Raw genomic sequence first — 16,179 nt, 5'->3', positions numbered from 1 at the left:
CCGACACCTCGGTCCACGTCTCGTTCAGGAGCACCCAGAATTACTCGTTGTTGTACAAACCGCTGTAGCCCAGCGCCTTCTGCTCGGTGCCCGTTGTTGGCGTCCGTGCAACCGCCCAGGAAGTCGATGGTCACGTTACCGGCGTCCTCGAGGGCCACCTGGCCCGCCAGCACGATCAGGTCGGTCGTCGACAGCGTCGGTTTCGACTCCTTCACGGGCTCCAGCGCGGAGATGATATTATCCACACCGGCGCACCGTCCAGTTCTTCTGCGGCGAGAAGCAGCGTGGCGCTGCTGGGGCCTGGCAAGAAAGCCTGGATAGCTGGGTCCTTGAGACGCCTGCTTGCAGCTACGGGCGTACGGGAGATCATAAACGTAGCCTCGGTTAGGGAGCATGGAATCGTAGGATTGTACCAACTGAGAATGGCTTTGATCTATGTGTAGTGCGTCTGTTTTAGCCGGGCGGATGTCTGCTGTCTGGCTCATTATGTTATGCGAAAGTTAACGCTAAATGACTACAAGCAACACCCAGACTGTCTTGTCACGCGAATGTCGCCCCTAAAACACTCAGCAATACGCACTGGATAATATACTATCCGCCCATGTATGAAACCTAACAGGTTCGTCCCGATGCATTATTCTTTTGTCATCTTATAAGCAGGGCCCCGAAAAAAATATTGTCGCTGCAGTAATTTTGATAAATAACAGCAAGTTATTTATTTTCTCAATCATGCCTAGATGTGCCCGTTATTTATGTTGGGCCACATTATTTCAGGTAATTTTATGTGTATCAAACCCTAAATTGTATCTTGCAGCGTTCCTTTACAAACTTCTGCAAGACCACTTTCAATGTTTCCTCTTGTAGTGACACCAGCGTGGCTCGCATCACGTTCGGACATGAACGTCATGGTCTAATGCCAATCACATTGGAGATGATTCTTTTCTTACGAGAAAACGCTGTCTATTGGGACGCCAAGACGGTTGATGAGGCCATGCACTAGTAACTTCGCTCTTCATTCAATACACGTGAATGTGCGAAAAAACTGTGGCTCTGTGTTCTTATTGACACCAATAACTCAATTATTTATTTACCTTCTTGCGCGCAGGTCATAAAACATGTTTGGTGCAGCCTCGACACTTGCCATAATTTATCCAGGCTCGAAGCCCAAGATAAATATAAATATTATTTTCGGGTCCCCTGCTTATAAGAGATTCAGGGATCTGTGTTTAAATAGGGATTATAATGGCACCTGCACCCACCTACTCTGGATAAAATCCAGAGAACAGATAAAAAGTCGTTGCTGTTAGGGTAGTACGTGTGGTGATAATGGAGGGTATGGTAATATATTAGGAGGAACGAAACATTACGCTTTAATGCAGGAAGTATCGGTAGACGTACTCCTCGTCGGTCTTGTCCGCTGCACCCACCACTTTGGCGCACTCGTGGTGCAGTGTCGAGACTTCATCGGACAAGTTGCGCGCGGAGCCGTGGTAGGTGATGAGGCAGTTGGTCGGGATGGAGTGCATGAGCGTCTGCACGGGCTTCGAGCAGCTCGACGAGCGGCAGAAGAGCAGGAAGTCGCGCTCGGGGAGGTTGAGAACTCCGAAGAGTGAGCCGCATCGATGCAGGTACCCTTAGCGCAGGAGCTGAAGAGCTTGCCGTCGTCCAGTGTGGCTCTGGCCGATCGGCTGTTGTCGACGGGGCAGTTCTTGGCAGCTGACACCACCACAATGGTGCATGCTACGAGCAGCACGAGCAGCGACGCGAATGCAGACTTGAACATTGTTTGGGGGGAGGCTGGGTGGCACGTACGCCGACAAATGAGGAATGGCAACGGCCGTGTGGACGGACGCGTTGCGTCCCTGTGGTGAGCAACGCTTCGTGTTGAGTACGTAGAAGGCCAGAACAGCAGCCACGCCCGCCTCAAGGTGTCAACTCGTGCTGCTGTAGTCAACGGTGGTGTCGCGTTTTCATTCGATTATCTGTGTGTCTACACTCAATAGGGACCGTTTCCACCCCAGTAGTGGGCGGACCACTATTTGAGCTACCACAGCTTCCTTCGTGCGTTCGAACGGGAGTCACGATTCGCGATTCGTACCCACTGTAATCACATATTTTTAATATGTGTAATCACTGATCATTAAAATGATCAGTGATTACGCAGGCCTCTCAAAATTACCTACCGGTGCCTACCTAGTTTGACCTCAAATAAGCATCCTGGAGAAGTTCGATACAAACGGCTCTGAATCCAAAATAGGCATGCACGAGGTATACAGTATTCAAGTTAATGATCTTAGCTACGTGCATTCCTAGCGACGCGTTCAGCTAGTTCGAGCAAGCTGAAGTACTGCTGCGACTGGAGTTGGTCTTCCATTGCATAGTTGGTTAGAGCTTTTCTCTGCGGGTTCTTGACTTACTTCAAGACGCTGGACTCACTCTCAACTGAGTGAGTGCCGGGCAATATCGCCGCCATTCCAGCGACGAATGCGAACAGCAAACTGTAATTGCCCCCGCAGTACACAGCAGACCACGCATCAAGAAATGCAGACCGATCAACCCCGTTTACGCGGCGATGAAAGCAAGGCCGTCCTTGTATCGCTCGATCATTTTCTGTCTTTGCTTCCAAATGTCATGGTGTCGGCATATCCCACGCGGGGACAGATACCATTACTCTAGACTACTCAGTTGACACCTCCTGGAGCTGAGCCTTGCCTAGAACGGGAGCATGACTTCATGGGAGTCTCCAGCGTTAGCTGGCCCTTCGTCCACCGTTGACGACAGGGATAGGGACAGTGAGGAGAGAGCGATTATCGGCGACCGCAACCCCGGTAGGTCTTTAGGCTGCTCCCCGCAAGCGTTCCGGTTTACATGCAATATACAGCGGACTCGGAGCGACGGCACAAGTGCGCTAGCCGTGCTCCATGTCCCTCGGCACGACGCCAGCGCGCATACTGACGTCGAAGCCCCCGCGGTTTCTCTCCGCGGTCCTCACCACCCTACTGCTCTACCACGCGCATACATAACCCCGAACAGCGTACCTCGTGCAGTGCCGCCGTACCCCAATTCCCGATAGGTAGCAACACTAACTCCGCGTCCGACACCAAGTAGCTTAGATTAGTTCGTCGTTAATGCTCTTCCCGCACTAAATCCAGAACTGAGGGCCAGGCTTGCCAGTCCGCAAGGCCGCACCCTCCTATCTACCGAAGTCCCCCGATCCGCGCCTATCCTACTTGCTACGGTGTCCTTGCTAACCTACTCACCTCACGCTGTCTCTCAGCCGCTCATCGGTTCTTCCTCGTCGCCTCTCCTTCTCCGCATACTGCACGTCGTTCGTCCTAGCCGTGTCGTCTCTCCTTGCGATCTTCCCGAGTCGCCCAGCTTCAATGGCGACCCTCTGCATCCCTTCTAGATCCCTCGCGCTTGTGGCACCAGCCCGCTGGCTTGCATCCGCCACCAACTGACTGCTCGTTCACTCCTTCGTCACCGTCCTCTCGTCATGGTGACGCTGTCAAGTCGATCACCGTTCGCCCGTCATCACCCGGGTCACCGTCGTGGAGCTTGGCCACGAGAAAATCCCTACTACTACACGCCATCCCCGGCTGCGAGATCGTCCTCGATCTTGCCGTTATCCAGCAGCTCTTCGAACTGTTGGGCCGTGAGCCAACCCTTGCCCATCGGTCCACCCCGTCGAGTACTGTACTCCACTTGATGCTCCAATACATAGCGTCCGGCGCGATTATGCACGCGTCGCCTCGCCCGTTCAACAATGTAGCCTGCCGTGGCCACCTGCAACAACTCTGGCAGTGGTGCTGGCTGTCGCCGACGCCCTCGTCCCTGGCGCATCTCGACCGCTCCCACCGTAACTGCACTTGCGCCCTCTCGTTCAGTGCCGTGGCCGTCGTCTCGGACTTCGTCGTGCGGCTCGGTTGTCGGCCGTCCTTGCCCGACCGCTTGTCGCTCTCGCTCACCGACTTCCCTCGTGGCTTCGTCACCGGCACTACGCCTTCGTACTTCGGCACGTGCACCGCCGTGTAGCCCTTGATCGTCGTCTGGACCCACTTCCTCGGCTTCTGGGGCCTCCTGCTCGTCACGTGCAGCACGGCGCCGCGCAAGCCGTGCTTCTCGCGCTATATCGGCTTCTCGTCGCCGTTGCTGCTTCTGCTTCTCGTCGTCCTTGGCATCGTCGCCTGAGCGCGCCTTCCTCTTTCTTCATGTGCACGTCGACCACCGCGTCGTCGCCCACGCCCTCGAGTGCGCTCGCTTCGCTGCCGTCGCCTAGTCCAATGCCAGCTTCGTCACTAGCGCCGCCTCGCATCCGTCGTTCGCGCCCGTGTTGACGGCCGCCAGTAGTCACCGCGGAGAGTCTTGCTGCACCATCCCCTGCGCTGAACATCTCCTGGCGCCTCGATACCGTCTCGTGAGTCACGGTGCTGCTGGAAACAGCTCGGGCTGGTCGCCCTTCGCCATCCCCAGCTGCAAACGTCACCTGCCGCCCTTGAGCCTTGGTCTGGTGCCGCCTCGCGTTCTGACCGTGCCTCCGTCTCTTTGTCTTCCGTTTCATGGCGTTGGGCCAGCCTTGTTGGTGGGTTGTGCGCCGCTCGTCTTCAATCTGCTTTCCCGGGTCCGGATCAGCGAGCTTCAAGGCCGGGTCCCTTACGCTCGCTGTCCGTTTCCCGGCTGCTTGCTCGTTCCTGACCCGTTCTGCCCGTACACCTCGGCGAGGTCCGCCTTCTTCACGTTGCAATCCCGGACGAAGTGCCCCTCCTTGTTGCAGTAGTGGTACTTGGTGCCAGAGCGCGGCACGAACGGTGCCCGTGGTGCCCTCTGCTAAAGCCGTTCACGGTACCGTTGAAGGCGCCCTTCACGCGTCTCGAACACCTCATCCTGTGTGACGTCTCGCGTGCCTTACACACTCACGTCGTGCTGACCTTCGACCTTGAACGCCTTGGCTCGCTGCCTGGCGTTCTGATCACCGCCTCCAGGCCGCTTGCCGCGTTCTCCGCCACTCGTCGTTTGATTTTTCGAATCTCCGCCCCGGGCGGCGCTTGTACCAGCGGGTACCAGTTCAAATCCAGGCGGTATCGCCCGCCACCACTCCGTCGCACTGGCTTTACCGGACAGCACCGGTCGCCCCAAGGTGTCGTACCTTGGTGGCCTCGCGGTCGTGCCCCACATCGGGCCGTACCCGCTCACCACACTCCCGAAGTTGCCGACCAATCCCGACTGCTCCTTGCTGCTCGACGCTGTCACCGACGCCGACGCTGTGAAGGGCCCGCGCCCGTGCGCGGCCTCGCGCTCGTCCCAACGCGCCATTGCCGAGTCCAAGCCAACACCATAGCCCTCACCGTACTCGCCTACATGTGGCACCGCCATGTTCACGGCCTCGTCCAACGTTCGTGGACGATGTCCGCGCACGTGCGTCGCTCCCTCGCTGCTGCTCATGCCTTTCAAGAAGGCATTCACGAGCCAATCTTCGCCTACGTCGCCGCGCTCACCAATCTCCCGTAGAGACTGCGCGTACTCGACCAGTCTCTCCCCGCGCATCTGACGCCGCGCGTTGAGGAGGTCGACCACCTCCGGCCCCGTGCGCTGCGTCATGTACTTGGCGCGGAGCATGTCGGCCAACGTGTTGATGTTCTCCTCCGACTCCGGTACCGACTCCATAACGGTCGCAAACCAGCGTTGCGCCTCGCTTTCCAAGTTCGACGCCACCTCGTGATACAACTGCTTGTCGCGCCACTCAACGCCCATGGTCACCGCCTGCCGCCGGACCTCGGCCCGCACAGTCTTGATCCACATCGTGACCGGCATGACATCATCCAGGCCCTTGAACTTCGTGAGCTTGAGGGACTTCGCCTTCTCGCGCACGATGATCGGTCGCGCTGGCTCCGCCTCACTCATCGTCGTCGTAACCGGTGTCGCGGGTCCACGCCCAGTTCCAGCACCACCAGGACCGCCGTCACCACCAGTCCCAACTGCGTCTCCTCGACTCCCAGTCAGCGGCGTGCTGATGGTCGCCTCCGCGCTCGTGTAGGTTCCCCTCGGCGTGTCCACGTTGGTGCCGGCGTTGCCACCGCCCGGCCCACGCTGAACGCCACTCGCATGAGAGTCGCCGTCTGATCCACGGCTTCCTCTCAACGTTCGTTGTCCGCTGTCAGAGCCGGCAGCATCTCCTCCTGCCGAGGTTCCGCCGCCCGATTGCCCGATCGTCGTCGCCGTCGGCGTGTCGCCCGACGCGCGCCGAATCTCGTCCGTCGACAGCATGACGGTGCCGCCATCCCCAGTCACCAAGGTGACAGCCGTCGTGTGCTGCCTCTTGGCCGCTTCAGCCGCCGCCGCCGTGGCTCGCTCCGCCGAGGCTGCGCGGCGTTGCGCACGCTCGTCTCTCGCCGATTCGTTTGTCGTCATCATGTCCGCTAGACACCACAGTAACACATCAATTAATCACACTCGTTCATCGTTTCGTTTTCGTTTTCGTTTTCGTTTCCGTTTCCGCTGCGGGGTCCACCCTCTCGACGCTAGACCCGCAAGAATCTCACGATCCCTGCACGGTTAGCCCGTGTACTGACCACCATGTCGGCATATCCCACGCGGGGACAGATACCATTACTCTAGACTACTCAGTTGACACCTCCTGGAGCTGAGCCTTGCCTAGAACGGGAGCATGACTTCATGGGAGTCTCCAGCGTTAGCTGGCCCTTCGTCCACCGTTGACGACAGGGATAGGGACAGTGAGGAGAGAGCGATTATCGGCGACCGCAACCCCGGTAGGTCTTTAGGCTGCTCCCCGCAAGCGTTCCGGTTTACATGCAATATACAGCGGACTCGGAGCGACGGCACAAGTGCGCTAGCCGTGCTCCATGTCCCTCGGCACGACGCCAGCGCGCATACTGACGTCGAAGCCCCGCGGTTTCTCTCCGCGGTCCTCACCACCCTACTGCTCTACCACGCGCATACATAACCCCGAACAGCGTACCTCGTGCAGTGCCGCCGTACCCCAATTCCCGATAGGTAGCAACACTAACTCCGCGTCCGACACCAAGTAGCTTAGATTAGTTCGTCGTTAATGCTCTTCCCGCACTAAATCCAGAACTGAGGGCCAGGCTTGCCAGTCCGCAAGGCCGCACCCTCCTATCTACCGAAGTCCCCCCGATCCGCGCCTATCCTACTTGCTACGGTGTCCTTGCCAACCTACTCACCTCACGCTGTCTCTCAGCCGCTCATCGGTTCTTCCTCGTCGCCTCTCCTTCTCCGCATACTGCACGTCGTTCGTCCTAGCCGTGTCGTCTCTCCTTGCGATCTTCCCGAGTCGCCCAGCTTCAATGGCGACCCTCTGCATCCCTTCTAGATCCCTCGCGCTTGTGGCACCAGCCCGCTGGCTTGCATCCGCCACCAACTGACTGCTCGTTCACTCCTTCGTCACCGTCCTCTCGTCATGGTGACGCTGTCAAGTCGATCACCGTTCGCCCGTCATCACCCGGGTCACCGTCGTGGAGCTTGGCCACGAGAAAATCCCTACTACTACAATGGCATGCTGTCGGGCCATACATAGTGGTCAGTCGAGCCTTGTGGGTCTCAATGAGATTGCGAAAATGGAGATCGCTGCAATTCATCACGTCTTATGGCGTTTCTGGCACGCGGTCAATCGTTTCCTGGTCAATCTCGATTCTGATGCGGGTCACACTGCTGATCAATGCCTCCATCGCCCGACGCATCGCATCAATTAATGTTTTTTGTACAGACTCTCCACAAATGTAGCGAGTAAAAGGATGTTCCGCGTAGATGAATTTTGCATTCATTGTCAATGGCTGGGGCTGTGCCGTCGATTCCGTCTGATTCATATTTGAGCTGCAGTTTTTGGAGAGTGCAGGGTATTGGCCCCACATGGTAATGTGCTCGTACAGGATGGAGCGGAAACAATGGCGAAAAAGCTCGGTCATACTCACAACCGTAAACAAACACAGCCACCACGATTCAGATGAGTGAGGACGCTGCTTCTCGGTTTGCATCTTTATCGATGATTCGTGATGCTTACTCAAAACCCGACCTTAGTTTGCACAAGGGCAGTGTTACCAGCGATTTGCACCGGAGACTTTAGCCTGTGATGCGGTCTGTTGGTCTCCACGAGCACCCTTCTTAGACCCTCCCCTTGATCCTTTTTGCCCTTCCCATTCGTGCTGGGAGGTGTAGAGCGCCGAAAGGTGGAATGAACAGGCAGCGACGTGGACAGATTGCGAGCTGGGGTGGTTTCACGCCGATCCGGAAGTAGGCATCACGCAAAAATAGGATTAGACATTTTGCACTTTCTCTTGACACACTACCTTATTTTGAGAGTCGTGGTAATCAGGAATCTGGGCACCGCGTCGTGAAAAGCTGGTGCAGATCTGGGTGCTCACAAGATCGACGGCGAACAGCAATTGTGTCCAATGTTTACCAGTCCACAAAAGCGAGTCCGCACCAAACTCGGTATCACCCCACAGCGCTTGCCAACGTGGCATCACCTCATCAACCAGCGTATTCATGATCCAAGCACAAACTGACGAGGCCGAGACCGTCACACTGCTACCTCAACACGACCTCGAAGCGCAGTCCGACTCGAAGGATGTTCCATCCGATGTCAACAAGAAGGCACCAAAAGCTGCAGCGGCGCCTGTCAAAATTCTGTTCCTGGACGGAGTAAGAGGACTCGCAGCTCTGCTTGTCGTCACGCGACACTCGCACGAGTACATGCAAGACCTCAACCTCGGAGCCTGCGCCGTCGACGCCTTCTTCGTCTTGTCCTCCTTTCTATTGACGATGCTGTTCATGAAGAAGAGCGTCAAGCTGCTGGCCCAAGGCGCCAGCTACCGCAAGTGGGGGTTCACATTGGCCGACTACTTCTCCAAGCGGTTCTTCCGCATCTACCCGTTGTTCGCTCTGGTGGCGACGGTGCTGTGGATGCTGCCGGACGACGCCAAGCGTCGGTACTACCTCATCGATACGCCGGAGAACTACGACCTGTCCAAAGTGCTGACGTTCGACTTCGACAGCCGCTACTTCGTGCTGTGGACGCTCCCGCTGGAGATCACCTACTATTTCTTCATCCCGGTGTTCGTGCTGGCAGTGCTGAGACTGGGTAAGCTCTGGTGGGTCCCGTTCGTGCCAGCGTACGGCTGGGTAGCGTACGAAGGCTGGTACACGTACCGGTGGGACCACATGACGTTGTCGCCGCACGCCCCGACGTTCGTGGCAGGTTCGACGGCCGCTGTGGTGTTCGTGAAGCTGGACACGTGGATCAAGGAGACCGGGTTTGAGTTTACTGGCCGTCAGATTAGAGCGGTCCGAGCTGTCGAGTTCACTGCCGTCTCGGTGCTGCTGAGTCTGGGCTTCCAGGGTCTCTTCTTCAACTGGATCCATGGCAACATCGCCCCCACGACGCCAGGTTTCCCGTTCACCAGCCTGCTCTTGACCTTCGTCTTCGTGATCGAGATGCTTCTGCCGTCCGGTCTGTCGTCCATGCTAGAGTGGAGCGCACTCTGATACTGCGGTAAGGTGAGCTTCTCCATCTACCTGCTCCACGGGTTCGTCATCTACAACGTCGCTGTAAAGACACAGCCCAGCTACTACGACCGCGTGTTCCTGCGACTTGGCCTGACGCTCCTGCTGGCGACGGTGTCGTTTCATCTGGTGGAGTATCCGTCTCAGTTGCTGGCGCAGTACGTCACTCGATCTCTGGCCAAGCAAGAACTGCAGGGGTCTACGGAAGCTGTTCACTCGATCGCCTCCAGGGAGCGAGTGGTGGAAGGCAGTGGGGGGATTCCCTCTCTTCTTGTCTACTGCAGGAAGCCATGAGAACCTCCCGTTTCATGATGCATTACGTTGGAACGTGATTGATGTTGCTGAAAACATAGTAATGTGGGTTTAGTGTGAATTTAGCTTCACCTCGTATCGAAAATTCGTACAGGTGAGTTGGTTCCAGTAGAGGATCACGCGACGGAGTTAGTCTGCCTCTTTCGTCTAGGCATCAACGTGGCTATGCTATAGGTCGGTAATTAAGCGGGTTGCTTATATCGCCCCCTTTTTTTCGGGCAAAATATGTCCGACTGTTGAAAACTGGGTGGCGTGCTAACTTACCTGGAGCTCGTACATGTACTGGTACCAGGCATTCCAGTCAGTACAAATCCCTGACAATGTTACAGGTTGTGCCTCACAACATGTGACCTCAGCGGGAAGTAGACCAACAGAGCTTTGATACGGAAATCCATTGCTCGCGTATTTTTTGTCACTGTGGCGTTCACCGGTTCATCCTAAACCTTCCAGAGAGTGCAATATCCAGTATCCATAATGTCTGGAACTTGTGCAGACGTGCGCACGAATGCTTACGGGACGTTTGGTAGATACCCCAGTAAAAGCATCCAATCCGGTGTGTTCGTACCAATCCTCATTTTTCTGTGGACCCCTCAAGGCTCTCAGCGTGCGCATGTCCGTCTTTACTACGATTTCTACGACGCTCCTGTTGCTACTTAGCGTATCAAGTGTAGCAAGCGCCACCACAGAGTGCCCCGCCGACGTGAGCAAGTCCATCAACAAGGCCCTTGATAACAAAGTATTCGGCGCATGCACCATGGACAACGCGGGGGTTCGACTAGTCATCCACTCGCTCTTCGACATACTCGTCGCTTCCGAACATGACTTTCTCCTCTTCTGCCGATCACCGAGATGCATCAAAGTGATGGAGACCCTGCTGAACTCCATTCCGACCGACTGCCTCATCCGCTACCACGGATCGGGGCGCAATTTGTCCAGCGACGTCTCTACGGTGTATTCCAAGTGTGCCGAGGTTGTTAGAGCGGCCGATCAGATCGATGAAGACTACCTGTACAGGTACTTTTTGGACTGAACAGTCGATAGCAGGCAGCGAGAGATGGTAGTTCATACTGATACTATAATACAAATTCCTAAGGACCCAAACAGAATATTCTGCAGCAACGCAAATTATCGGTCATATTCGCTGGAGGCTTGCGATTGCCGGGGCGACGAAGCAAGGTTGAATACAGCATTTTTTTCATTGAGTCCACGGCAACATCGTCCCCAGGACGCCAGGCTTCTCGTTCACCAGCGTACTCCTGGATCGTGATCGAGATGTTGCTGCTGTCGGGCCTGTTCTCTTCGAGTTCATCTCTATCCTAACATGCGTAGGGAAAACCTGTCCGCTCGGAAACTGCACGCTGCAGTTCCGCATGTTGGATAGGAAATCAAGACACCTAAATAAACAACATACATCTTGGCGAGGACGAGTCCGTGCTTGGATTAGCAACACGGTGGTGAATGTTGGTGTCGAAGTTCGTACACTTGATCTGATGACCTTCCTTCCCCCGTCAGGAAAAATCACCTTACGCCTCGCGTTCGGCTCTTCGTACACTACCCATTCGTACCAGTTGGTCGAGTTGATGCAAAAGCTTCCGATAGAAATGCCGGACAACATGAAGAAGGTGCGGGACATGCTTCTCTCAGCGATCAAGCCGCTGAGTTTACAGCGCATGATGCACGTAGCTGCGTGGCAGAGCTCATCCTGTAATCCTCGAATCGTTGTATGAATTGCAGCTCATAACTAAATATGGGTGCTCACCCACTTTCTGATCAATCGATATTATTTTAATGAACACATGTTTTTTTTTTCGTTCATTGGAAGATAGATCAATCAAGCGTAAATGTACCGAATATTTGGTACGCTTTTGTCAAAATTGTCAATAAATAAAACCCGCCAAACTGCATCGTGTCGAAAATGGGGGATGGCGACCTGCCCGCCTCTCCGCGACGTCCGCAGCGTTCCCACTTGACGCCGCTGCTCTCCGAGCACCTGCAGCTGTCTACGCCTCCCTGGTCCTCCGCCTCCACGCAGCAGAACGCGTCGCTGAACTCGGGCAAGCCGTCGAAAGCCGCCGCCACCAGACGACTACCGAATCGTCAAAATCGTCAAAAAGTCCGAGGAAAAAGAGCGCCACGGGCTATTTTTGACACCAAGCAAGAACCAGCTGGTGAGGAAAAAGACGAAACTTTTAGCGAAAATTCACAATCGAGCGGAGATTTTCGACAGCCGGAGTCTTCTTGTCAAGATCGAAAGAGAGCAGCTACGGACACGCTGGAACTGTCTCCCAGGTCAACATTGAGTCAAGATAAAGTGGACAAGAAGAAGTCCAAGAGGGGACTCGTCCACATGCAAAAAAAATCGTCGTCGTCATTGTCAAAAATGCTGCTGGAAGGTGAGCAAGGTGAAGTTGTCGAATTTGAAGCGCGAAACCAAGAGCGACAACTCAAGCGAGCAGTGTCGATTCAGACGATGTCGGCGTCGAGTGTGTCGCCTGCTCCAGTGGTACCACCGAGGCTGCTTCAATACCGAGCGTCGGAGCAGTCGATCAGCGTCATGGCTGCCAGTGCACCACCACCGGAACCGACTTTACCGACGGTGTACTCGAGTCGACATCCGGACCTCAATGTGATCACGCCCGAGACGGTGGTGAAGGTTTTGAAGGGGGAGTATGAAAGCCGGTTGGTTGGGTTTCAGCTGCTGGACTGTCGGTTCCCGTTCGAGTTTGAAGGAGGGAGTCTGCACGGTGCGACATCGTTGTGTGATCCGGATGTGATGGAGGAAAAGCTGTTTGTGTCGACGCAACTGGAGACTTGCACGCGTACGGCTTTGATATTCTTCTGTGAATTCTCCGCTAACCGCGCTCCCAAAATGCTGCGTCACATCAGGAATGTGGATCGAAGGCTGCACGCGGATACGTACCCCGAGCTGTACTACCCGGAGTTGTATCTTATCGATGGCGGCTACAAAAACTGCTTCGAGACGCTTCAGCACGAGCTCTGTGCTCCATCAGCGGATTATGTGCGTATGGATGATGAACGGTTTACCGAGGCATGCCGTTATGAATTTGCAGCTTGGCGCCGGCGCTGGAAGCCGCACAAGACAGTTGCCAACTGCGCCGCAAACTTGGAGAAGGGGCAGAGACAACACCAAGATCAGGACCGATCCCAGCTTTTGCAAGGAGTACGTTCGCTTTTTGATGTGCTTTAGAGTAGAGCATACTGAAGCGGTGCGTGGTGAAGGAGGGCTATGGCGCCCTCGAATACAAGTAAGTTAACAGTAGACACATCAGCAAAGCTCAGCAAAATGAAACGAAGGAGACTGAATTGCTGCGCACTAATGGATCATGTCTCGACCTCGCAGCTTTCACGAATGAAATTCACGACGCTAGGGCCATAATTGCGGCGAGAATATCTGCCTGGACAACTTGCCGGACCAGTCGTTGCTGCGCGTCAAAGTACAGCAGCAGTCGCGGCGAGAACGTGACCACCTGTCCGATGAGACTTGCCATCAACGCTTCATCACTGAGCATGTGTGGAAACAAGCCCACAATCATCTCCCGAGTGATGCATCCGGTAAAAGTGGCAAGGGTTTCGACTACGCAGACCCCTCCAACACTGCACACTTGTTGGAACCTGGTAGCATCTCCTCCTACGGTGTTGGTTTCAGCGAGAACTCGGACAGATTTGACGACGAAGTAGCGGTGCGTGAACGCGGGTCGTCCTCGCTTCACCAAAAACTGCTGAGTGCCACGGCTGAACCCGTTTGCGTGACGAAATTCGTCATCACTAGCCATACGTTTCGTCACGCAAGCTTGCCAAGAACCTTCAGTTTAACTCGAGCACCTGGGCATGATAGTGCTGGCCCTGGAGCAATAAACGCGTGAAGTACAGGTCTCGAAGCTCCATCAAGAGCCGGATCTGCTGTCGGAGGTCGTTGATATCCAATGTGAGGTTCTCCGCACGCGACTTGTAAGCTTCGTGTTCGCGCCGATGCTGACGCTGCCTGGCACTCATTCGATACGGCCGCTTTCTCTCCTTGTCCGGTACAATTGTGAATCCCGACTTGTTGCTTGTCTGCTGAAACTCGAAGTTTTGTGGGTCTCGTTCACAAGTCACCACGCGTGGTGGTGTTTTTTCCTTGCCTTCAGGTGAGCACAAAATTCTCGACAAGTTCATTTGCGCAGGTTCGCTGTTGAAAATTACCAAGAATGGATCAACAATGCTGAGCCTGCGGTGCGTGGCCCGCGAACGGTTAATGGATACCGTTCGCGTCCCCTACGACGTTGCTGGTTGAAGCTCCTTTCGCACTCTTTTCGCATGTTTGCAATCTTTGTGGCGCATACATTAAGCAATTGCTTACAGCATGAAATGAAAACGCACACATAAGTACAAAAACCATCAAAAGCGAAAAGACCGTGTGTTAAACTACGTTAGCGAGAGTGCCAGTTCGCAGTAAAGATATGAGCATTGACCTGCATCGATTGACCCCCGCCCACAATGGCGTGAATCTGCAATGTGGACGGTATCGCAGTCTCCCATTCGGCTTTTGTGTCGGGTAGTTTTGGCTTGCAGTTCGCTTCACGAGTGACATCTCGGAGTTGTTTCGATCTTTCGTCAGATGAAGCAGATGACGCAACAGAGGGGATTCTTCCTTTTCAGGGAGCAACAAAGCAAACCGCATAGTCGTCGACTTGCACTCATGTGTGCTCTTTTCATTTCATTTCCTTATGAGTAATTGCTTCATCATTGAGTTACCGAATCGCATCGGGGACAAGGTGCACACACCTGCGATAGGGTCTTCAGTGAAGACTCTTCACCGGAGAGACTATGGCCATCATTCCATTGTCATTTCCATTCTCAGTTTTTTAACTGCATTAATCGAACTAGTCGCGAAATTTACGGTGGAAGAGCAAGGATGACATGTACACAACTTCAGTCGTTGGTGACTGGGCCATCTCATCAAGCAGCAGCAGCCCCCATAATTGCTGCGAACTCTGTCGGCTTGGCCTGCTGCAACGCAGCAAGTGCCGCGAACACGTCGGCCTGCGCTATTTGCCGCACGATCGTCCTGTGCGCGTTGAAGTAGAGCAACAACCGTGCCGGACACGTGATGCTCAGGCCGATTATCCTCGCGACCATCATCTCGTCACTCAGCACGTGAGGGAACATGGAGACAATGATCTGCCGGGTAAATCTCCCCGTGAACTCACCAACAGCTTCAACCAGACAGCCGCCAGGTTGCCTGCAGATCTTGCGAACTTGAGCTGCTTCTTCATTGTCACCCTCGGGGTCTTCCTCGACGTAGACCATGACTTGAGTCGTAGCGATAGTGCACGACCGGTGATTGAAGTTGGGCTTGTCGAGCTGCAAACTGAACTCGTAGATGCCATTGGGAGGCGTGGCTCCGTCCGACTGGTCCATGAACATCCTTGAGAAGCTGCAGCCTTCCTCCCCCGAGCGAGGTCGTTCACTCCCACCGAACAGAATCTTGTCGACGGTCTCGAGCACCAAAGTCTCGAGCCGTTGGCGGGTCTGCAGCAGAACCGTGACCTGGATGTCGCGACACTCCAGCAGGTACTGCACCTGCTGCTTGAGGTCGTTGATGTCCAACGTCAAGTTGAACACCTTGGACTCGTGTTCCTCGTAGTCATGTCGACTCTTCTTTTGCGCCTTGCTCATCCGGTACGGACGCTTGCGTTGATCATCAGGGACGAGCTTGTAGCTTTGGCGTTTCTTGGGCTTGGGTCGAGGCGGTTCACAGGTCGCCACGCCACGACCGCCGGGACGCAACGGAGACAGTGTCTCGACCGACGAACACAGTAGGTCGGCGATGTTCATCTCTCCTTCTGCCACGCGAGACTCGACACTTGGGCGGTTGGGAGCGAAATCTGGAATGGCGAGTCGCGCAGATAGGCACGCGGGGAGCTGCTTAGCGCTTCGACAACGCGGTCGGGTCAGAAAGCGCCGGCGAAAGTAGTTCACGGAGTCGTGGGACCGGACGCGCGAGGGTTCATGGATTGGTGTCGAGCACCATCACCTGTTCGTGAATTCTCGGGTATATTCCCGTGCTGCGCTTGTCGTGGTTGCATATTGAGCAACGCGGCGACTATTACCGTCGAATGCATGCATGAAGACTCGCATGTACATGCCCGCCTCATACTTTCTGCTCCATGTTCCTCCTCTGCAGGTCATGTGATCGATGACAACCCGTCGGACGGTCCACTAGCGAAAGTCTCCGTCAAACGCAGCTGAAAAGATTTCTGGTTTAGTGGTTCCCCTCGGGAGCGTGCTAACTGCCTCCTTCAAGCAGGCAGAGTTCGTAGCGTCGTC

General features: G+C 55.1%; 2 protein-coding genes across 2 annotated transcripts; one reads left to right on the top strand and one right to left on the bottom strand.

The window, feature by feature from the left end:
• Nucleotides 1-12,319: 12,319 nt before the first annotated feature.
• Nucleotides 12,320-13,223, top strand: IUM83_12836 (uncharacterized protein; the record flags this gene model as incomplete). The annotated part of the gene is made up of 3 exons (XM_067937481.1): nt 12,320-12,868; nt 13,063-13,115; nt 13,211-13,223. The coding sequence occupies 3 exons, from the start codon at nt 12,320-12,322 to the stop codon at nt 13,221-13,223; spliced, it is 615 nt and encodes a 204-aa protein (XP_067788106.1).
• Nucleotides 13,224-14,808: 1,585 nt separating this feature from the next.
• On the bottom strand, nt 14,809-15,687 carry IUM83_12835 (uncharacterized protein; the record flags this gene model as incomplete). Its single annotated transcript, XM_067937480.1, has 1 exon — nt 14,809-15,687. One exon carries the CDS (start codon nt 15,685-15,687, stop codon nt 14,809-14,811), a length of 879 nt encoding a protein of 292 aa, XP_067788043.1.
• Between the last annotated feature and the right edge of the window lie 492 nt (nt 15,688-16,179).

This window comes from Phytophthora cinnamomi, assembly GCF_018691715.1.
Source record: "Phytophthora cinnamomi strain GKB4 chromosome Unknown Contig55, whole genome shotgun sequence".
Classification (NCBI taxonomy): Eukaryota; Oomycota; class Peronosporomycetes; order Peronosporales; family Peronosporaceae; genus Phytophthora; species Phytophthora cinnamomi.
This window is presented reverse-complemented; position numbering and strand designations above follow the sequence as displayed.